This window comes from Pseudophryne corroboree, unplaced genomic scaffold (assembly GCF_028390025.1).
Source record: "Pseudophryne corroboree isolate aPseCor3 unplaced genomic scaffold, aPseCor3.hap2 scaffold_2186, whole genome shotgun sequence".
Classification (NCBI taxonomy): Eukaryota; Metazoa; Chordata; class Amphibia; order Anura; family Myobatrachidae; genus Pseudophryne; species Pseudophryne corroboree.
The window spans coordinates 1-24768 of NW_026968833.1; the positions used below are offsets into that span (position 1 = coordinate 1).

At 46.2% G+C, this 24768-nt stretch overlaps 1 protein-coding gene across 4 annotated transcripts; it reads left to right on the forward strand.

Moving 5' to 3' along the window:
• The first annotated feature begins 6541 nt into the window (after positions 1–6541).
• Positions 6542–24515, forward strand: LOC135007559 (uncharacterized). Of its 4 annotated transcripts, none has more exons than XM_063952129.1 (4): positions 6542–6669; positions 17686–18385; positions 21237–21614; positions 23664–24515. In XM_063952129.1, exons 2-4 carry the CDS (start codon positions 18003–18005, stop codon positions 24427–24429), a joined length of 1527 nt encoding a protein of 508 aa, XP_063808199.1. In that variant the 5' UTR covers positions 6542–6669; positions 17686–18002; the 3' UTR covers positions 24430–24515. The 4 variants fall into 4 exon arrangements, 3 of the variants coding, with proteins under 3 accessions (XP_063808199.1, XP_063808198.1, XP_063808200.1); XR_010207499.1 differs by lacking the exon at positions 6542–6669 and adding an exon at positions 7289–7505 and having other exon boundaries at positions 21237–21776; XM_063952128.1 differs by lacking the exon at positions 6542–6669 and adding an exon at positions 7314–7505.
• The last annotated feature ends 253 nt before the right edge of the window (positions 24516–24768 follow it).

Genomic DNA, 24768 nt, shown 5'->3' on the forward strand with positions numbered 1-24768 from the left:
AATGCGCCAGCTGAATAGTGCTACAAATCCAGCGCGCAATAGACTGCTTAGAAGCAGGAGCACCCAGCTTGTTGGGTGCCATCAGGATAAACCGCGAGTCAGTTTTCCTGACTCCAGCCGTCCTGGAAAATTAAAATTTTCAGGGCCCTGACTACGTCCAGCAACTTGGAATCCTCCAAGTCCCCAGTAGCCGCAGGCACCACAATAGGTTGGTTCAAGTGAAAACCTGAGACCACCTTCGGGAGAAACTGAGGACGAGTCCTCAACTCTGCCTTATCCATATAGAAAATCAGATAAGGCCTTTTACATGACAAAGCCGCCAATTCTGACACACGCCTGGTCTGGTCTGCGTTCAGAAACATTCCCAGGAACAGAAGACGTGTCGTCGGGACCTGTGACTTTGGAATATTGAGAATCCAGTCGTGCTGTTGTAGCACTTCTGCTACCCCCACTACCAACTGTTCTTTGGACCTCGCCTTTATCAGGAGATCGTCCAAGTACGGGATAATAAAAACTTCCTTCTTGCGAAGGAGTATCGTCACTTCGGCCATTACCTAGGTAAAGACCTTCGGTGCCGTGGACAACTCCAACGGCCGCGTCTGGAACTGATAGTGACAGTCCTGTACCACATATCTGAGGTACTCCTGGTGAGGGGGGTAAATGGGGACATGCAGGTACGCATCCTTGATGTCCAGGGAGACCCTGTAATCCCCCTCGTCCAGGCTCGTAATAACCGCCCTGAGCGATTCCATCTTGAACTTGAATCTTCTGATATAAAAGTTCAAGTATTTTAATTTCGAGATGGGTCTCACCGAACCGTTTCGGTACCACAACCACTGTGGAATAGTAACCCCTTCCTTGCTGAAGGAGGGGTACCTTGACAATCACTTGTTGTGATTATAGTGTTGAATATCCACCAACACCGTCTCCCTGGCAGAGGGAGGTGCCGGTAAGGCAGATTTTAGGAAACGGCGGGGGGAAGAACGTCTCGAACTCCAGCCTGTACCCCTGAGATCCTGCTTGAAGGACCCAGGGATCCATGTGAGAGAGCCCACTGTCCGCTGAAATATCTGAGATGGGCCCCCACCGTACCCGGGTCCGCCTGAGCAGCCCCAGCACCATGCTGTGGACCTACCGGACGCAGGGAGGACTTCTGCTCTTGGGAACTAGCTGTGTGTTGCAGCTTTTTCCTCTACCTTTGCCTCTCGGCAGAAAGGATGAGCCTCTAGCCCTCTTGCTTTTCTGGGGCCGAAAGGACTGTACTTGATGATACGGTGCTTTCTTTTGTTGTGGGGTAGCCTGTGGCAAAAAAATCGATTTCCCAGCAGTAGCTGTGGAAACGAGGTCTGAAAAACTATCCCCAAACAGTTTTACCCCCTTATAGGGCAACTTCCATGTGCCGATTTGAGTCGGCATCGCCTGACCATTGTCAAGTCCATAACCCCCGTCTGGCGGCAATGGACCTAGCGCTTATTTTTGATGCCAGCCGGCAAATATCCCTCTGTGCATCACGCATGTATAAGACCACGTCTTTTATATGCTCTATTTTCAGCAAAATATTGTCCCTATCCATAGTTATTTTCCGACAGGGAATCTGACCACGCAGCGGGAGCACTGCACATCCATGCCGAAGCAACGGCTGGTCGCAATATAATGCCCTAGTGTGTGACCATATCTTATAGGGTAACCTCCTGCTTTCTATCAGCAGGTTCCTTCAGGGCGGCCGTATCCGGAGACGGTAGTGCCACCTTTTCTGATAAGCGTGTAAGCGCTGTATCTACCCTATGGGGTGTTTCCCCGCGTGACCTATCCTCTGGCGGGAAAGGGTACGCTGCCAATAACCGTTGTAGAAATTATCAATTTCTTACCGGGGGAAGACCACTCTTCCTCACACACCTCATTTAATTTCTCAGATGCAGGAAAAACTACTAATAGTTTTCTCTCACCAAACACAATACCCTTTTATGTGGTACCTGGGGTATAATCATAAATGTGTAATACATTTTTCATTGCCTCATTCCTGTAACGGGTGGACCTATTTGGAGGGTACACCAGTCTCATCGATGTCGACACTGGAGTCAGTATCCGTGTCGACATCTGTGTCTGTTATCTGAGGTAGCGGGCGATTTTAAAGCCCCCCATGACATTTGAGACGCTGGGACAGGCACAAGCTGAGTAGCCGGCTGTTCCGTTTCGTCGACCTTTTATGTAAGGAGTTGACACTTTCACGTAATCCTTCCATAAGTTCAACCACCCCGGTGTCGACCCCGCAGGGGGTGACAACATATTTACAGGCATTCGCTCCGCCTCCACCTCATTATCCTCCACATACCTGTCGACACAGCCGTACCGACACACAGCACACACACAGGGAATGCTCTGATAGAGGACAGGACCCCACAAAGCCCTTTGGGGAGACAGAGGGAGAGTATGCCAGCACACACCAGGGCGCTATATATCACAGGGATAGCACCTATAAAAAAGTGTTTTCCCTTATAGCTGCATATATTTGTATACTGCGCCTAAATTGTGCCCCCCCTCTCTTTTTAACCCTTTCTGTAGTGTATTAACTGCAGGGGAGAGCCAGGGAGCTTCCCTCCAACGGAGCTGTGAGGGAAAATGGCGCCAGTGTGCTGAGGAGATAGGCTCCGCCCCCTTCTCGGCGGACTTTTCTCCCGCTTTTTTCTGGAATCTGGCAGGGGTTAATATACATCCATATAGCCCTGGGGGTTATATGTGATGTATTTTTGCCAGCCAAGGTGTTTATATTGCTGCTCAGGGCGCCCCCCCCCCCCCAGCGCCCTGCACCCATCAGTGACCGGAGTGTGTGGTGTGCTTGAGGAGCAATGGCGCACAGCTGCAGTGCTGTGCGCTACCTTGGTGAAGACTGATGTCTTCTGCCGCCGATTTTCCGGACCTCTTCTTGCTTCTGGCTCTGTAAGGGGGCCGGCGGCGCGGCTCTGGGACCGGACTCCGAGGCTGGGCCTGTGTTCGGTCCCTCTGGAGCTAATGGTGTCCAGTAGCCTAAGAAGCCCAAGCTGGCTGCAAGCAGGCAGGTTCGCTTCTTCTCCCCTTAGTCCCTCGATGCAGTGAGCCTGTTGCCAGCAGGTCTCACTGAAAATAAAAAACCTAAAACTAACTTTTTCTAAGAAGCTCAGGAGAGCCCCCTAGATTGCACCCAGCTCGGTCGGGCACAAAAATCTAACTGAGGCTTGGAGGAGGGTCATGGGGGGAGGAGCCAGTGCACACCAGGTAGTCCTAAAGCTTTCTTTTTGTGCCCAGTCTCCTGCGGAGCCACTATTCCCCATGGTCCTTACGGAGTTCCCAGCATCCACTAGGACGTCAGAGAAATAGGGGTGTGGCTTCATAGTACCGATTCACTTTACACCGCACAGTAGTGTCCGTCAGTCACATTACATCACACAGTAGTGTCCATTATTCACATTACACCCCACAGTAGTGTCCATCAGTCACATTACATCACACAGTAGTGTCCATTATTCACATTACACCACACAGTAGTGTCCATTATTCACATTACACCACACAGTAGTGTCCGTCAGTCACATTACATCACACAGTAGTGTCCATTATTCACATTACACCACACAGCAGTGTCCGACAGTCACATTACACCACACAGCAGTGTCCGTCAGTCACATTACACCACACAGTAGTACCCCTTATACTATGTTAGAGCCCCTTACACACATTATACCACAGTAGAGCAGAGCCCCTTATACACGTTACGCCAGGTAGCCCCGTACACACATTGCACGATGTTGACCCTTATACACACTGTGACAGGTAGACCCTTACACACATTGCATTTATTAAGTGACCCCTATGCAATGCCCTCAATAATAGTGCCCCCAGTAGTAATGCCCCCTGTAGGTATGCCCCTGTAGTTGTGCCCCAGTAGATATGCTCCCAGTAGTTATGCCCCCTGTAGTTATGCCCCCTATAGATATGCTCCCAGTAGTTATGCCCCCAGTAGTTATGCCCCCTGTAGAGATGCCCCCTGTAGATATGCTCCCAGTAGTTATGCCCCCTGTAGATTGCCCCCTGTAGATGTGCCCCCTGCAGATTTGCCCCAGTAGCTGTGCCCCCTGTAGATTTGCTCCCAGTAGATGTGTCCCCCTGTAGATTTGCCCCCAGCCTGGGTGTGGTCGGGCAGTGGGTGCCTGCGGGGTGACTGCCGCCGCGCCCACAGGCTGCAGCGCTCCGGGCTATGAGGGGCCGTTCAAGTCAAAATTACAGCTTTCTGGATATAACATATAGCTAATTTTTGCTTTATGGATATGATGTATGATGAGATGGATATGCCGTATGCTGAGATGGATATGCCGTATGCTGAGATGGATATGATGTATGCTGAGATGGATATGACGTGTACTGAGATGGATATGACATATGCCGAGATGGATATGATGTGTGCTGAGATGGATATGACGTATTCTGAGATGGATATGACATATGCCGAGATGGATATGACATATGCCAAGATGGATATGACATATGCCGAGATGGATATGATATGTGCTGAGATGGATATGACATATGCCGAGATGGATATGACGTATGCCAAGATGGATATGACGTATGCTGAGATGGATATGACGTATGCTGAGATAGATATGGGATATGACATATGCTGAGATGGATATGACATATGACAAGATGGATATGGACTATGCTGAGATGGATATGACATATGGTGAGATGGATATGACATATGCCGAGATGGATATGACGTATGCCGAGATGGATATGACATATGGTGAGATGGATATGACATATGCTGAGATGGATATGACATATGCTGAGATGGATATGACATATGCTGAGATGGATATGACATCTGTTGAGATGAATATGATGTATGCTGAGATGGATATGACATATGCTGAGATGGATATGGATTATGCTGAAATGCATATGACATATGGTGAGATGGATATGACATATGGTGAGATGGATATGATGTATGGTGAGATGGATATGACATATGGTGAGATGGATATGACATATGGTGAGATGGATATAACATATGGTGAGATGGATATGACATATGGTGAGATGGATATAACATATGGTGAGATGGATATGACATATGGTGAGATGGATATGACATATGGTGAGATGGCTATGGATTATGCTGAGATGGATATAACATATGGTGAGATGGATATGACATATGGTGAGATGGATATAACATATGGTGAGATGGATATGACATATGGTGAGATGGATATGACATATAGTGAGATGGATATGACATATGGTGAGATGGATATGACATATGGTGAAATGGATATGACATATGGTGAGATGGCTATGGATTGTGCTGAGATGGATATGACATATGGTGAGATGGATATAACATATGGTGAGATGGATATGACATATGGTGAGATGGATATGACATATGGTGAGATGGATATGACATATGGTGAGATGGCTATGACATATGGTGAGATGGCTATGGATTATGCTGAGATGGATATAACATATGGTGAGATGGATATGACATATGGTGAGATGGATATAACATATGGTGAGATGGATATGACATATGGTGAGATGGCTATGGATTGTGCTGAGATGGATATGACATATGGTGAGATGGATATAACATATGGTGAGATGGATATGACATATGGTGAGATGGATATGACATATGGTGAGATGGCTATGACATATGGTGAGATGGCTATGGATTATGCTGAGATGGATATAACATATGGTGAGATGGATATGACATATGGTGAGATGGATATAACATATGGTGAGATGGATATGACATATGGTGAGATGGATATGACATATGGTGAGATGGATATGACATATGGTGAGATGGATATGACATATGGTGAGATGGATATAACATATGGTGAGATGGATATGACATATGGTGAGATGGATATGACATATGGTGAGATGGATATGACATATGGTGAGATGGATATAACATATGGTGAGATGGATATGACATATGGTGAGATGGATATGACATATGGTGAGATGGATATGACATATGGTGAGATGGATATGACATATGGTGAGATGGATATAACATATGGTGAGATGGATATGACATATGGTGAGATGGCTATGGATTGTGCTGAGATGGATATAACATATGGTGAGATGGATATGACATATGGTGAGATGGATATGACATATGGTGAGATGGATATAACATATGGTGAGATGGATATGACATATGGTGAGATGGATATGACATATGGTGAGATGGATATGACATATGGTGAGATGGATATAACATATGGTGAGATGGATATGACATATGGTGAGATGGATATGACATATGGTGAGATGGATATGACATATGGTGAGATGGATATAACATATGGTGAGATGGATATGACATATGGTGAGATGGGGATATGACATACACTGAGATGGCTATGGACTATGGTGAGATGTGGGGATATGACATACACTGAGAAAAGCACATGATGCAGCCAGCCAATCACAGCTCTCCTATATAAGCAGTGGTGCTGGCTGGGAGGAGGATCAGTATAGTGTGGAAGAGCTGTGAAGTGGATCTCTCTCTAGGTGGCATTGTCAGCAGCAGAGAAGTGTTACTGAGGCACATTGCAGAGCAGCTCATCTCCTGCCTCAGGCTGCCTGACCCCTTTCTAGGTACTGTACCATTGGGGTGTGTGCAGGGGGGAATGTCTGGTGACAAACACTACCCGAAGAGGGGCTGAGGGGGAGACCAGGGGTGCAGACACATGACACACAATGAGCAGCTAAGCATTTGCAGATCAGCTCAGCTAATAGTTGTGGTTTGCAGGGCAGAGTGTGGGAAAATGTAATGTGCAGCACTCACAGGAGGACAGACACTGAGTATAGGGGAGGGGGAAGCTGTATGCATGAGTGACAAGCTTCCAGTGCCAGCACTCATGGGTTGGGGAGACATCCGCAGGGCAGACTGGCCATCAGCCGAGGTACAGAAGCTGCCTTAGTTTCAGCAGTGGGATAGCATAGCGGTCTGCAGTAATAGCGGCCGTTGGAAGCTCCGCCCCTTGCCACGCCCCCTCATTGTAGATCAGGCTATGGTCTGGTAGAGGAAGTGGTTAACCTGCCCCAGTGTCTTGGCGCGATAACGATTTCTGCGCGCCATGTGATGTTGCAACAGCATACACAAAGCGCAGCAGCTGCAAGTGAGGTGAGTGGTGACTAGTGATCCTCCTGAGAGTGTCTGGCAGCGTTTAGACCTTGCTCATGTGGAAGGCAGGATAAGTTGTGGTGCAGCTGTCTGTGTCCCGCCCCTGAACTAAGGCAGAACACTCGTGCTGGCTCTGCTTAACATTCAGTGTCTGGCCCCAGACTGAGCCAGCCGATCATAGAGTGAGCTGCTGTGAGGTAAAAGCCCTGTCCTCCTCTGCCTGCTCAAGTGCCCATCGCCTGAGTCACTGGCTGGCTCCACGTGGTGTGTGCTGGCTCCCTCTGTAAGAAACAAACAGGAAAGCCAGGTACAATAGGGAGGAAGTGTACTGAGGATTGGAATAACGAGGGAGGGAGGGAGGGAGGGGGGGGGGGGCTGTGTGTGTACAGAGGAATAGGGGGGGGGGGGCTGTGTGTGTACAGAGGAATAGGGGGGGGGGGGCTGTGTGTACAGAGGAATGGGGGGGGGCTGTGTGTGTACAGAGGAATAGGGGGGGGGGGCTGTGTGTGTACAGAGGAATAGGGGGGGGGCTGTGTGTGTACAGAGGAATAGGGGGGGGGGCTGTGTGTGTACAGAGGAATAGGGGGGGGGGCTGTGTGTGTACAGAGGAATGGGGGGGGGGGCTGTGTGTGTACAGAGGATTAGGTATGGTGGGCTGTGTGTGTGTATAGAGGAATAGGGAGGGGTGCTGTGTGTGTGTACAGAGAAATGGGGGGGGGGTGGGCTGTGTGTGTATAGAGGAATAGGGAGGGGTGCTGTGTGTGTGTACAGAGAAATGGGGGGGGGGGCTGTATGTGTATAGAGGAATAGGGAGGGGGGCTGTGTGTGTACAGAGGAATGGGAGGGGGGCTGTGTGTGTACAGAGGAATGGGAGGGGGGCTGTGTGTGTACAGAGGAATAGGGAGGGGTGGCTGTGTGTGTACAGAGGAATAGGGAGGGAGGGCTGTGTGTGTGTGTACAGAGGAATAGGGAGGGAGGGCTGTGTGTGTGTGTGCAGAGGAATAGGGAGGGAGGGCTGTGTGTGTGTGTGCAGAGGAATAGGGAGGGGGGCTGTGTGTGTGTACAGAGAAATGGGGGGGGGGTGGGCTGTGTGTGTATAGAGGAATAGGGAGGGGTGCTGTGTGTGTGTACAGAGAAATGGGGGGGGGGCTGTATGTGTATAGAGGAATAGGGAGGGGGGCTGTGTGTGTACAGAGGAATGGGAGGGGGGCTGTGTGTGTACAGAGGAATAGGGAGGGGTGGCTGTGTGTGTACAGAGGAATAGGGAGGGAGGGCTGTGTGTGTGTGTACAGAGGAATAGGGAGGGAGGGCTGTGTGTGTGTGTGCAGAGGAATAGGGAGGGAGGGCTGTGTGTGTGTGTGCAGAGGAATAGGGAGGGGGGCTGTGTGTGTGTGTGCAGAGTAATAGGGAGGGGGGCTGTGTGTGCAGAGGAATAGTGGGGGTGCTGTGTGTGTGTGTGCAGAGGAATAGTGGGGGGGCTGTGTGTGTGCAGAGGAATAGGGAGGGGGGCTGTGTGTGTGTGTACAGAGGAATAGGGAGGGGGGCTGTGTGTGTGTGTACAGAGGAATAGGGAGGGAGGGCTGTGTGTGTGTACAGAGGAATAGGGAGGGAGGGCTGTGTGTGTGTGTACAGAGGAATAGGGAGGGAGGGCTGTGTGTGTGTGTACAGAGGAATAGGGAGGGAGGGCTGTGTGTGTGTGTACAGAGGAATAGGGAGGGAGGGCTGTGTGTGTGTGTACAGAGGAATAGGGAGGGAGGGCTGTGTGTGTGTGTACAGAGGAATAGGGAGGGAGGGCTGTGTGTGTGTGTACAGAGGAATAGGGAGGGAGGTCTGTGTGTGTGTGTACAGAGGAATAGGGAGGGAGGGCTGTGTGTGTGTGTACAGAGGAATAGGGAGGGAGGGAGGGCTGTGTGTGTGTGTACAGAGGAATAGGGAGGGAGGGCTGTGTGTGTGTGTGTGTGTGTGTGTGTACAGAGGAATAGGGAGGGAGGGCTGTGTGTGTGTGTGTGTACAGAGGAATAGGGAGGGAGGGCTGTGTGTGTGTGTGTGTACAGAGGAATAGGGAGGGAGGGCTGTGTGTGTGTGTGTACAGAGGAATAGGGAGGGAGGGCTGTGTGTGTGTGTGTACAGAGGAATAGGGAGGGAGGGCTGTGTGTGTACAGAGGAATAGGGAGGGAGGGCTGTGTGTGTACAGAGGAATAGGGAGGGAGGGCTGTGTGTGTACAGAGGAATAGGGAGGGAGGGCTGTGTGTGTACAGAGGAATAGGGAGGGAGGGCTGTGTGTGTACAGAGGGATAGGGAGGGAGGGCTGTGTGTGTACAGAGGGATAGGGAGGGAGGGCTGTGTGTGTACAGAGGGATAGGGAGGGAGGGCTGTGTGTGTACAGAGGGATAGGGAGGGAGGGCTGTGTGTGTACAGAGGGATAGGGAGGGAGGGCTGTGTGTGTACAGAGGGATAGGGAGGGAGGGCTGTGTGTGTACAGAGGGATAGGGAGGGAGGGCTGTGTGTGTACAGAGGAATAGGGAGGGGGGCTGTGTGTGTACAGAGGAATAGGGAGGCGGGCTGTGTGTGTGTGTACAGAGGAATGGGGGGGGCTGTGTGTGTACAGAGGAATGGGGGGGGGCTGTGTGTGTACAGAGGAATAGGGAGGGGGGGCTGTGTGTGTACAGAGGAATAGGGAGGGGCGAGGCTGTGTGTGTGCAGAGGAGACGTGGGGCTTTGTGTGTGCAGAGGAATAGGGAGGGGGTGGGCTGTGTGTGTATACTGAGGAATGATGTGGGAGAGGGGGGATGTGTGTACTGAGGAGTAGTGTGGTAGAGGGGAGGCTGTGTGTACCATACTGTAACTTAATATGGGGATCTGCATATACTGAGGGATAGTATGGGAGAGGAGGATATTTGATTTGGAATGTAACATGCAGTGGTGCACGCAGGGGGGTTATCGGAGTACCTACCTGTGTGAGGAGAGGAAACTGATACCGGAAGCCAGGAGGGAGGGAGGGCGGGTGCTCAAACGCGTCTACTGCAGCGGTTGAGGGCAGGCCCCTAGAAACGTCCCTGGTGCCACCAGACGCTATGCAGTGCCACTGACTTACTGTATGTATGCTGTTGCTGCTTGAAATGCTGTCAATGTCAACAGCACAGGAGCGGGGATGGGTGGGGGGGGGGGGGGGTGTGACAAATTAGCAGATTCAGTCTCATACCCAGCAGAGATTAGTGTGTGCCCATGTCATGCACAGGAGTGCATGTACTCTGTCCCGGCCTGTCGGAAGATGGCACTGCACATTGAAAGCGCACATGCCCAATCTTCCTAAATATCACTGGAAAGAGGATTGCCGGCCAAAGAGGAACCCACTTCCCGACGCAAAAAGGTGGGAATCAGTTGCCCCCCCCCATGCCCCCCTGGATTTGATAGGCACCCCCCTGTGTAGGTCTTAACTGTTTCACAGCGCTGCAGTTTTTTTTTTTTTTTTTTAAAGCAAATGTGGATCCATGCACTTATTCCATTACCGCTGCCTGGTGTGGCTCTCTACAGCCCTTATTGCGGTTCACAGCAAGAGCCCTAACCTTGGGATTATCTAGGACAGCTGGAGCTGTGGAAACATTAGGGAGACACCAGTGGTTGGTGTATTCTGTTTAAAGGGAATCTTGCAGCTGGAGCCACCATCACCGATCATGTTCACTGTGAGCCATGGGCTAGTGAGAGCTCAGGCATTTGCAAGACTAAACTGGCAGCAACTGACATGGGCAGTGGGAGAGGGTGATCCAGCCAGCGCAGTCCTGGACAGTACAAGCTATAAAGTGTCCAGTCCTGGACAGTACAAGCTATAAAGTGTCCGTCAAATGTTTGTCCCAACATTTGGTTCCCAGGCCAGCAGGATTTGTGTTCTGCATGTGTCATGAGACTAAAGGGAGACCTGACTTGAGAAATCCACCAGTTGGAGCCTAGGCCTGATGTATGAAATGTTTTTATATTTTCTCTTACGTCCTACAGGATGCTTGGGTCCATATTAGTACCATGGGGTATAAACTGGTCCACCAGGAGCCATTGGCACTTTAAGAGTTTAATAGTGTGTGCTGGCTCCTCCCTCTATGCCCCTCCTACCAGACTCAGTTTTGAAAATGTGCCCGGAGGAGCCGGTCACAGCTAGGGAAGCTATACAGAGCTTTTCTAGTAAAGTGATTTTATAGAGGTTTTTTTTTTTCTACAGAAGGCTGTTGGCAACAGCCTGCCTGCAGGAGGGGACTAAGGGGGGGAGCAGTGTCTGCCCTGCGGGGTCTGAGCCACTGTCTCCGCTGACTGGACATTGAGCTCCAGAGGGGATAGATTGCTCCCCGTCGCAGGGGAACGCTCACCCCAGCAGCAGGCCGCCACCCCCTTGCAGAGCTGAAGTGTGACGAGTGAGTCACCGTCCCCCCTAAATAGCAGGGAGTCGGTGTGAAGATGGCGGCTTCAGGGTAGGAGCGCAGTATTAACTGCGCTCCCGGACGGCTCAGCAGTACTTCAGTGCGGCGCTGTGAGGGGCGCCCTGAGCCAGCGCCTGACACTACACTGACCAATTCTGCCTGTCGGGGTCTGCGGATTTCAGCCAGCACCTAAAATCCTCAGGCCAGTATAATCTTGAAGAGCGGGAAGATGGCGCCATCCTCAGAGCGGACCCAGCAGCGTTTCAGCGCCATTTTCCTGCCTGCAATTGGATGCAAGTGGAAGATCATTCCCTCAAGTGCAACTCCAGCTATCTGTACGGTACCAGGGTATTGTAGAAGGGAGGGGAGGCTGTGAAAGACTGTGTTGCCTATTAAGGGACAGTCAGCTCAGGTTTAGGGTCTCCTTATACCTGTAATAGCGCTGTGTATGGGTTGTCTCCAATCTCTGTGTCTCTCTGCCATTCTTGTGGGGAAACTCTGTCTGCCCAGTACTCTGTGTGTATGTGGTGTGATTGGTGTGTATTAGCAAACATGTCTAGAGACTCTGTTTCATTTGCTGCAGAGGATTTATCTTCTCAGGAAGATCCCATCCCATGTAACCAGGATTGCACTGTTGTAGCGCAGATCCCAGCTAGAGAACCAGAGTGGTTAGCCTCTCTTAGGGGGACTATATCTCAGATTTCTGAAAGGGTTGCTAGATCTGAGCAGGCCACTCGGGTACAGCAATACTCTATGGTTGTATGGTCAGATACTGCTTCCTCAGGGTCCCTGCAAGTACATTCTCACAAACGTGCACTTGCCAAGATTATGTAGGATGACACGGACACCGATTCTGACACTGCGGACGGTGACGGGGATGTTTTTCGAGGGGGGCGGCATCACTTGCAAAGGGGGTGCAGTTGATGATTGAAGCCGTACAGGATGTGTTGCACATTTCTGACACAAATCCTGAGCACGTTGAGGAGCCCTTTTTCCCGGACAGTAAAAAGGCCCCTCTCCCCTTCCCAGCATCTAAGAAATGAAATGCTATCTTTGAAAAAGCCTTGGAAAATCCTGAAAAAAAATTCCATATCCCTAAGAGGGTCTTGGTTGCTTTTCCCTTCCCAGAGGAAGATAGAAAGAAATGTGAGTCTTCGCCGATAGCTGACGCCTAGGGAAGCCAATCCCGGGCCATTTTTTCAATCCCGGGTATCTGTGCTGAGTGACGCGGTAGCGGAGCGAAGGTACCATGCCCGAAGCATGGCGAGTGAAGTGATCCATGCGAGGAGACGCGGTACACTAATTGGTGTTCCCGGTCATTCTACGAAGAAGACGACACCAAAAAAACATAAAATACTCATGTAGACCCTTTGTCCATGTCGACCTTTTGTCCATGTCGACCTAAGGTGTGTCGACTAATTGGTGCCGACCTAAGGTATGTCGACCTTTTTGCTGTCGAACCTGAGTCCCTGACCCCAATTATCCCGTACTTGGACGATCTCCTCATAAAAGCGAGATCAAGAGAGCAGTTACTGAACAGCGTATCACTTTCACTGAAGGTGCTGAATCAACACTGCTGGATTCTCAATATCCCGAAGTCGCAGTTGGTTCCTACGACTCATCTGACTTTCTTGGGCATGATTCTGTATACAGACCAGAAAAAGGTTTATCTTCCAATAGAAAAGGCCCAGGAACTCATGACTCTGGTCAAGAACCTATTGAAACCAAAACAGGTATCAGTGCATCAATGCACTCGAGTCCTGGGAAAGATGGTGGCATCATACGAGGCCATCCCCTTTGGCAGGTTCCATGCGAGGACCTTCCAATGGGACCTACTGGACAAATGGTCCTGGTCACATCTACAAATTCATCAGTTGATCACCCTGTCCCCCAGAGCCAAAGTATCTCTTATGTGGTGGCTGCAGAGTGTTCACCTTCTAGAGGGCCGCAGATTCGGCATTCAGGACTGGATCCTGGTGACCACGGATGCGAGCCTCCGAGGTTGGGGAGCAGTCGCACAGGGAAGAAATTTCCAAGGTCTTTGGTCAAGTCAAGAGACTTGTCTTCACATCAACATTCTGGAACTAAGGGCCATATACAACGCCCTACGTCAAGCGGAGACCTTACTTTGCGACAAGCCAGTTCTGATCCAGTCAGACAACGTGACCGCAGTAGCTCATGTAAACCGCCAAGGCAGGCGGCACAAGGAGCAGAGTGGCAATGGCGGAAGCCACCAGAATTCTTCGCTGGGTGGAGAATCATGTAAGCGTACTTTCAGCAGTGTTTATTCCGGGAGTGGACAACTTGGAAGCAGACTTCCTCAGCAGACACGACCTACATCCAGGAGAGTGGGGACTTCATCGGGAAGTTTTCGCACAGATTGCGAGTCGGTGGGTACTACCCCAGATAGACATGATGGCGTCTCGCCTCAACAAAAAGCTACAGAGGTATTGCGCCAGGTCAAGAGACCATCAGGCAGTAGTTTTTCCAGTCGGACTATGTATTTCCTCCTCTTCCCCCTCATACCCAAGGTGTTGAGAATGGTAAGAAAGAGGAGTGAGAACAATCTTCATTGGCCACGAAGGACCTGGTATCCGGATCTGCAGGAAATGCTCACAGAAGATCCGTGGCCGCTTCCTCTAAGACAAGACCTGTTGCAACAGGGACCCTGTCTGTTCCAAGACTTACCGTGGCTGCGTTTGACGGCATGGCGGTTGAACGCCGGATCCTAGCGGAAAAGGGTAGTCCGTATGAGGATGCAATGTAGTCAATATGCCGGCTGTTGGGATCCTGGCGGTCAGTATGCCGATGCTGGAATACTGTCAAGCAAGGACTATTCCCTCTCCTGGGGGTCACGAACCCCATAGTGGCTGAATATAACCTTGTGCCGGGATCCTGACAGCCGGTATCCCGGCCACCAGCAACTCAACCCACTAAAATGGGTGCTGTGCATGTATGATCAATTGTGAATGTGTGTTCAGCAAGACCACACATGCGTACAATACCCAGCAGCTCTCAAAGCACATACAGGCTTCTTTCTGTGTCCCTGACCCTGCATGTAATCCTTAATACGGGATGTAGTTGGCTTCCTGGCTTTTGGGATGCCGGCGCCTGGAATCGCGTGTCAGTCGGAAAAATATCATGCTACACGTTGCCATATATTCACCCCATGCGCTTGCCCGCTGCACATGCACATTCTCTCCCGTGCGTGCGCATATTCGCAGTTGCGTGATGGCACCTCCACGGCCATGCACTCGAGCGTGTGGTATGTGCATTTACGGTAGAGTTTGTGCGTCTAGCGGGCGACTCAATCGTTACATAATAAATCTAAATAGTATGTTTTATAGGTAATGTTCCCCTTAATAATAACTGTAAGTTTGTTTAATATGACTGGTTCATGGACTTGGGAATCCTTCTTTTCATGATACAAAGGTTGAACAGTGGTGTCTGGTACCTAACCGAAGAGTATTTTATTAGTAACAATCCGGTGTTGGTTAGGTAAAGATTAATCGCTCCTGCGTATAGTTATGTCTATTAGTAGTTTCTGGACATTTACTATATTTGCGGTTCATGCATGCGGCGGGAATCCTGAGATTCCCTCCCACCTGAGCTGTTTGTAATAGTCACAGCCCACCTGTTCAAATCCACCTATGACCTTTTGTTACAGTGCAGAGAGACATTCTTGTGTCCAATGAACAATGCGATTGTAGGGCCCTTTGTAGTGTACTGTATGTTGTGTATATAAAGGCCACTGTCCCCAGACCGGCCAGTACTCTCTCTCATCAACATTTATCTCTGATAATTGGAGGACTGGATCCGGTTGCGCTGGCGAGTGTTCCCCGTATGGTATGTTTCTCTGTGGCCACTTTGTTACCCATGTAATGTTAGCCATTCATTCTTATAGGCCCTACACACTGGCCGATATAATGAAAGATATGAACGATCTCGTTCATAAATGAACGAGAACTCGTTCATATCTTTCAGTGTGGAGACTACAGCGATGAACGATGCGCGTCCCCGCGCTCGTTCATCGCTGATCTCCCGTCGGCTGTGCATGCAGGCCAATATGGACGATCTCGTCCATATTAGCCTGCACTTCAATGCAGCCGGGTGACGGGGGGAGTGAAGAAACTTCACTCCCCCCGTCACTGCCCCCCCGCCGCCGGGTTGCTCGTCGGCCGTATCGGCCGTCGGGCACCTCGGCGGCGAATCGCCAAATGAGTAGGGCCCTTTAGTCTATGTATTTGTGTTTGCGATTGTGCCGCTATTGTATATTCATGTGTAGTTATTCTGTTAGATATTAATGTTAGCCTGTAGTGTATGAAATGTTAACTGTGTTTCCCCTTTTGATATAACTAAATCTCGTTAGTAAAGGTTTAGGAGCCTTAGCAAGGAATTGTGTGTTTATTACATTGCTGAGGGTATTCGGAGCGTCTCAATCGCTCAAGCAGCTTTTATATTAACAAGGTTAAGCAGCATTATATCGCTACAGTATTTCAGTAGTAAGGTTTACAGTATAAACTCAATCTTTCAGTGTGTTGCATACAAGGTTTACTGAGTGTCATCCCGTGAGCGTCTGCGCCGCTCGTGTTCCCCTCGCGGTCACAGCGTCCGCTACGCTAGTAGCATAGCATTACGGTAGTCGGCCGCCTATAGCGTGTTCGATACCAAGCGTAAAGCTGTGAGTGAGCGTGCCGCTCGTGCGTCTCGACCACGGCTAAGCGTCTGCTACGCTAAGTGCGTACCCTTACGGTACCCCATACGCCAATTGCGTACTGAGTCTCTTACCCACATATAGTGAATGTTATAAGGTAAATAATCAGCTTTATCACCCGATACTGGTGAGAAGACCCATGCCGGAATCCTGACTCCTCTCACAATGCCTGAAACCTGTCTGTTGGCATACCAAACGTAATTATGCTGGGGAGGCTTGGGAATAGGCTATCGGAGGGGAAGGAGGGGTAAAGTTTAGTCAGTAGGGGATGTCTTAGGGTTAGGTTGTGGGGGAAAGGCTTATGTTTAGGTAAGTAGTGGGAGAGGGTTAGTAGATTTTTCTGCATAAAATTATGCTTTGGTGTAGAGTTCTCCCAATTCCAGGATTAGTCTTTACCATCCGAGACAGTTGGCATAAGTTGTAGTTTATCAAGGGGCGTCTGTTTCATTCAAAAATTTGTAATGACTCCCCTCCTGGGAGCAACAATATAGCAATATTGGTCTTCCCACAATACATGAATGGTGAGCAGTGGAAATGTGTTCTGTGGAGTGATGGTGAATCACGCTTCTCTGTTTGGCAGTCAGGAGTGCGAGTCTGGGTTTGGCAGATGCCGGGAGAATGGTACCTGCCTGACTACGTTGTGTAAACTGTGAAGGTGGAGGAGGGATAATGCTATGGGGCTGTTTTTCAGGGTTTGGACTAGGCTCCTTTTCTCCAGTGAAGGTCAATCTTAATGCTTTAGCATACCAAGACAGTTTGGACAGGGCTATGCTTCCAACTTAGTGGCAACAGTTTGGGGAAGGCCCTTTACTATTCCAAGATGACTATAGTCCTTGCGTTATGCACTGGGGTACAAAGACACGGTTTGATGAGTTCTGTGTGGAAGAACATGACTGGCCGCACAGAGCCCTGACCGCAACCCCATCGAGCACCTTTGGGATGAACTGGACCGGAGCTTGTGAGCCAGGCCTTCTCGTCCAACATCAGTGCCTGACCTCATAAATGCTCTACAGAATGAATAGGCCCAAATTCCCATCGAAACGCTCCAAAATCTTGTGGAAAGCCTTCCAAGAAGAGTGGGAGCTGTTCTATTTGGAAATTAAGTACCTGCTCCATATGTATTGGGATACAGTGTCCATATAGTGTATATGCAGAGGTGCCCAGCTTCATATTTGACGCAATGTGTGCTCATGCATCTGTATGTGCATGTGTGTGGATATTATTTGACATCAATTAAATCAAAATCTGTGTGTGAGTGCTTGGATTGGTAATCATGAATGCTAAATATATAAATATTTGTACTTGCCCTTATTTTTAAAAGTTATTTGAAACTAAATTTTGATTTATTTTTGTTTTTGACTTTAAAGGGTGTTCTGTGAAATCTGGCAGTACAGATTTATACTGAAAGCAGTTCTAAGTTAAACACGGACTAGTCTGTGAAGGAGCGTGTCGTGGATTACGGCTGAAAACAATCTCGTTTCTGTCCTCTTGACTGACTTGACTGATTCCTTTGGGAATGCAGAAGGAGCTGTAGATTATGGTGGCCCAGCGAGGGAATTTGAGAGACTTCTGATACAGTTTTGCAAATCTCCAAATAATTTGAAGGACAAGATAATTCCAATATTATTATTTTTTTTTTTAACTATATATCAACTAAATATATATTCAATTGCAACCATTAACCATGAGTTACTCTTTTTGTATTTTCCTCTGTTTATGTGTTAATTTCATATTAATCGAGGCAGTGGAAGATATTCAAGAATATTTTCTTTCACTAAAGTCAAGCTGTACTATTGCAGAAAGGGCTATTTTTTCAGTGGATATAAATTTTTTGGAACATCTACATAGAAAACTTGAAAGCCATTTAGAAGTTTTAATTGCAATGCTCATTGCATGTCACCATTTTATTAGCGGAAACAGTACTTTACTTCCAATGCTAGAAGACATATCTCAGCATACAGTTTTGTTAATTGAGGATATCCAAACCAGGATCAATCATTTATTTGACTGTAATCAAACACCTGGATATTCTGCTCCCCTTCTAAGTGTCGGTGTAGGTAGGCCAAGGTAAGTTTCATTTTCATCAACGTATTCTTCTTGATTGTAAAAATGCTCTATAATAAGAAATATCAAGCTGAAAATATCACTTTAAGTTTGTGCTACCAGCCCACTGCCAGTGTGTACCCAGCATTAGGCTGCAGAAGGGGATGGTTATAGTTAGGTAGCTGAAATGGACAGTTAGGGTTAGGCTGTGGGAGCGGTGAGATAGTGCTAGGGTAATAATAGTGACCGTGATCCATTGGAATTTTTACTGTCAGGATTATACTGAACAGGTGCCAATGGGTGGGACCCTTCCATACTCTGTGTTCCTGGCGAGTTATTTTACTGTATTTTATGAAGTTCTGTCAGTATGTTTTCACATTCTGCTCCAGGTCATAAATTTGCCAAATATCAACTTTTAGCTTTGTTTTAACAGAATAATATGATTAATTATTATCTATTTTGTGATGACACCTCGACTATTTTCTATTCATAAGTGATTGGCAATGCAACCATGGATTGTATGCTTTTCAGGCAAGGTCTATTGTTATTTGAATAAGTGTTAAGTTTAGTCCATTTTTCTGTTTTTTCTGTGTCATTTTCACAATAACACAATTACATTTGCAGTAGTCTCTTGCACCTGCATAAAAGTGTGTGATTGTAGCTACATATATTGTAAACATTCCCATATGTTATGATGTGTTACAAGTTATGGTTATTTTTCTAAAAAGTTAGGTTTTTGGCATTTAGAATCTTGTATTACAGGTTGAGTCTCCCTTATCCAAAATGCTTGGGACCAGAGGTATTTTGGATATCGGATTTTTCCGTATTTTGTAATAATTACATACCACAATGAGAGATCATGGTGGTGGGACCCAAGTCTAAGTACAGAATGCATTTATGTTACATATACACCTTATACACACAGCCTGAAGGTAATTTTAGCCAATATTTTTTATAGCTTTGTGCATTAAACAAAGTGTGTGTACATTCACACAATTAATTTAGGTTTCATATACACCTTATACACACAGCCTGAAGGTCATTTAATACAATATTTTTAATGACTGTGTATTAAACAAAGTTTGTGCACATTGAGCCATCATAAAACAAAGGTTTCACTATCTTACTCTCACTCAAAAAAGTCCGTATTTCGGAATATTCCGTATTTCGGAATATTTGGATATGGGATACTCAACCTGTATAAAAATGCACATTTGTTGACCGTTAATTTCAGGACTAAAATGAAAACAAAGATGTACTGATTAAATCTTGACTAAAACGAAACAAAAACCAATACTAAAATGTGATTTTACTTTAAATTTATTCATTTTTTAAGTAAATGACTAAGACAAAAACTAAATTGAAAATACTTGTCAAAATTAACTATGATGTAAAGGATGTGACATCTCTGGCACTAGCTAGTGCGCCCACTGTGTAAGGGCCACTACTCTGGCATAATGTGTGTAAGGGGAACTATTGTGAAGCATAATGTTAATAAGGGTCTCTAGTGTGTGGTGTATTGTGACTAAAGGACACAACTATGTATTGTAATGTGAGTAAAGGGCGCTACAGACTGGTCGACCCGCCGCCAATACGGCAGACGGGCGACCTGGAGGTGGGTGGGGGAGAGGTGACGGGTGGAGTGAATTTTCTTCACTCCCCCCGTCACCCGGCTCTATAGCAGTGCATGCAAATATAGACGAGCGTCCATATTGGCCTGCATGCACAAGCGACAGAGCACTAACGATGAACGAGCGCGGGGCCGCACATCGTTCATTGTTGGTGCCTCCACACTGAAAAATATGAGTGGTATTTCGTTAATTAATGAACTAGATCGTTCATATCTTTCACTGGTATCGACCAGTGTGTAGGGCCCTTAAGGGGCAATTCTACTGTCTGGCATAATTTGAATTGGTTGTGCTCTTGTGGGGCCATGCCCTTTTCACACAAGACCACACCCCATTTTTAACACGTGCCTTTCCTTTTTCAAATATGACAGGGGGGCAGTCATCTACTGTGCCAGGTGCACTCCAACCTTTACATAATTTTATTTTGTTTCTGAAGATAAAAAGCTTTTTAAAGTGTTAACAGAAGCGGTCTTAAGATGGGAGGCATTTGATATAAATAGCACGGCGAGCGCAGTGAGCCTGCAAGGGACTCTTTTGTGCTCACCCTGTTGCCAGGATCCTGGCGCCGGTATCCAGAGTGTTCGCTTACCGTAGTAGACCCTTTAAGATATTTATCTAGTCTTTAAAAAGGCATAGGTAAATGAATGCATATTTCGATACATATACTAAAGATAGGTTATGTGCACATCTCTTGTGCAATTATAACAAAATTGTGTCTATTACAAAACTTTTTTTTGGAATATGTGACAAAGGAAATAACTGCTGGTTAATGTGGGCATTCACCGGTACAAGTGATCATTATCTGAAACTTGAACCTGACACATACCATCTGTAAATTATGCCGATTTTTGGCCATATATGCCTTATATTCAAGATTCGGAAACACTAGTACAAGAATAAGCCCTTACTGCTCGTGTCCAAGTACCCTTTTTAACACCGTAATTGCCTCTCCAGATGTAAATGTCAAAATGTTACAAATGTGAATATTGTTTTATGAGCAAGTTCTGTGCAAAATCGCACAAGAGATGTTTATGCAAATGTACAGAGTCTGAGTCATTCACTCAAGGGTGTTATGAAACAGACAAGTGTTTATTAAAGCTGATAGGTAGATAATGATATGATACATTTTCAAAAAGTGAATGACTACTTTAAAAAAAAAAAAGGGAGGGTTTCGGCCTGTGAAACACATTCACAAATTCTTCAAGATCTCACAACAGTATTTATTAATGTTTTTTTTTTTTTTTAAGGTTCATTGTTTCTAGAGAACAGATACAATATTTGTGGGAACTAGGCTTTTCGTGGATTCGAATAGCAACTTGCTTAAACATCAGTGTTTCAACTTTGTACAGAAGACGACAAGAACTAAACTTGCCTACATCTTCTGACAACAGATTCAGTGATATATGTGATGATGAACTTGATCAGCATATCTTGAGTTTTCTAAATTCCACACCAAATGCTGGAGAAAGTTATATTCAAGGTAGTCTCAGAAGCCGAGCACTGAGAGTACAGAGGTGGAAAATTAGAAGGAGGCTGCAACTTCTGGATCCTGTTGGCCGAGCTGTTCGTAAAAGACGGGCTATTCAGCGTAGAGTTTATAGTGTACCAGGTCCAAATCATTTGTGGTAAGAACATGTTGTTGCAATCGCGCTCCCAGGGCTCGATCCTTCCCGTCAGGATCACAGAATATTATACCCGCTAGGGACACCAACACCTAAATCCTGAACAGGATCAGGACACCAGCGCCGGAATCCCGTCAGGATCCAAATCTCTGGATGCCAGAGGAGGTGAGTATGTAGCCGAGGGTAAGGGGGAGTGTTTAGGCACTTACTGGGGGAGGTTAGTGTTAGGTTGCGGGTTGAGGTGGTAAGGGTTAGGCACTAAGGGGTAGGGTTAGGTTTAGGCTGTGTGGAGGTAAGGTTAGGAACTAGGGGGTGAGGTTAGGGTTAGTCTGTGGGAGAGGAGTGTTAGGCTGCGGAAGGTGGGAGGTTAGGGTTAGGAATTAAGGGAGGAGGGTTAGGTTTAAGCTGCTGGGGTTTAGGGTAAGGCACTATGGGGGAGGATAGTGTTAGGCTGCAGGAGGTATAGGGGGGTAGCATACTTGCTGAGCCCGTCGGGATGCCAGTGTCAGGATATTTACTGCCGGCATCCTGATGGCCAGGATATTGTATATAATCCATTGTAATCAGCTGTGTGCACTTTCATTTAGGCTTAATAATCCAATAAACCAGAACCTATTTTTTTTTTTATCATTTTATTTTTTTGGTCTACTGTACACAATGTAATGGTGTGAATAGTAATTCTACTACTAGTATTATTTTATTGATATAAAAAGGGATTACTAAACTAAAAATATATTATATATCCCACCCATGTAATGTAAACTTTTCTTTTGTACTCGACAAATAAAGCATTAGTTGGTTTGTATATTAACTGTAGTCTGTCAGGGTTTGCTATTGATAATAACTTCAGATGGTAGAAAAAAAAACCTCTCCAAATCTGGTATAGTTGACACATTGTACCTCATTCAGATGTGATTGCTGTTTCTATCCTTTAGCTTTTTCCAATATATGCATATACAGGTTGAGTATCCCTTATCCAAAATGCTTGGGACCAGAGGTATTTTGGATATTGGATTTTTCCGTATGTTGGAATAATTGCATACCATAATGAGATATCATGGTGATGGGACCTAAATCTAAGCACAGAATGCATTTATGTTACATATACACCTTATACACACAGCCTGAAGGTCATTTTTGCCAATATTTTTTATAACTTTGTGCATTAAACAAAGTGTGTCTACATACACACAATTCACATATGTTTCATATACACCTTGTATACACAGCCTGAAGGTCATTTAATACAATATTATTAATAACTTTGTGTATTAAAGTTTGTGTACATTGAGTCATCAAAAAACAAAGATTTCACTATCTCACTCTCACTCAAAAAAAGTCCGTATTTCGGAATATTCCGTATTTCGGAATATATGGATATGGGATACTCAACCTGTACTTGCAAATGTGAACAGCAATCTGAGCATAGATCTGCCCACTGCTGCCTCCTAGCTGGCATACAAATACTGATAAATCAGTACCATAGTTTCATATGGGTGCGTCACAAAGATATAGTGCCTCTGTAGACATGCAGGCTATGCTTCTCTCCCCGAATGCAGCGATCTCTCCAGTAGCAAGGTAATTAATAGCTGATCATTTATGCATGACCAGAAAATGCATTCTGAACATCCATGACTCATGTGTTCACCCAATCACTCCAATTTACCACCACGAACACTGTCTAAATGGTGTTTGCGACTGTTATCATAATTCATGCACTGTGCATGCGCATTGCAGCTCTGAGGTATGCACATTTTGAAAAAAGAGACTGATGTGCCTGCTGCAGCTGTTTTGCAACTAGATAAGAATGAGAGCATTGTTCTTAACGGTATATACTTAAGGATGTATCCTTTGGTTAATTGTTCCACAATATTTAACCTAGTTACAGTATCACCTTTGTGTTAGTAGGTGCTCACAATTATTAAAAGCCCCTCATTTCTTAAGAAACGCATAAACTTAAATTAGACAGTTGTATAATTTTGAGTAGCAATATGTGATTTTGTTGAAAACAAGGTCATCATAATAACCATTATTTTTTTTCCTTTCTTTCAGGCATATTGACAGTAACCACAAGCTAATCTCTTGGAGATTTGTGTTCCATGGTTGCATAGATGGGTTCAGCAGAAATATAATTTATCTTAAAACTGCTACAAACAATAATGCATCAACAACACTGCAATTATTTCAAAAAGGTGTATCAAGGTTTGGATTACCATTACGAGTAAGAGGAGACATGGGTGTTGAAAATATTAACATAGCACGTTACATGATTAACTCAAGAGGACCTAATAGGGGTAGCTTCATAACTGGCCAGAGTGTTCACAATCAACGGATAGAACGCTTATGGGCAGAATTAAACAGAGTTGTCATCTACTACTTTAAAGATTTATTTTTATGGATGGAGCATAGAGGAATACTAAATACTAACAATGAGTGCCATCTCTTTGCTTTGCATTATGTATATCTGAGAAGAATTAATCATGCAGTAACAGAATTTGTTGCACAATGGAATAATCACCTTATGAGCACTGAAAGATACCATTCCCCAATGCAGTTATGGACAGCTGGAATGCTTCATAATCCAATGTTTGACACAGAAGTAAACATCGATGAGTATGGCATAGATAACTATGGCTCTACAGCCACAATAGAAACAAATAATAATGTTGTTGTACCAGACAATACCATTATATTGGATGTAGATGAGATGACAAACCTTTGTCTACAATTTGATCCCACAACAAATGATTTTAACCACGGAGTTGAACATTTTAAGAACACCTGTGATTTTCTTGAACGTCTAAATATAATTGTATAAAGATAATGATTTTTAAAAAAAAATTAAGAACTTTATTTGTTAAACATGATACTGTTACAACATTAAAATAAATTCAATCTCTGGAAGCACTTTATTTGCACTTTTATTCATTTACTAAAAACCTGCTTTATCAAAGGCACGCAATATTTTTTCACCTTGATCCTCTAGAGGACACTGGAGTACATACAGTACACTGGGGTATAGACAGGTGGATAAATATATCCTGACACTTAAAATTTCTTTAAATAAGTTTAGCTCGCTCCTCTCCCTCTATACTCCTCCAAGACCATTTTAGATTAGTGGTTTGAGTGAGCTGGATGTTTCCTGTGCTCCAGCCCC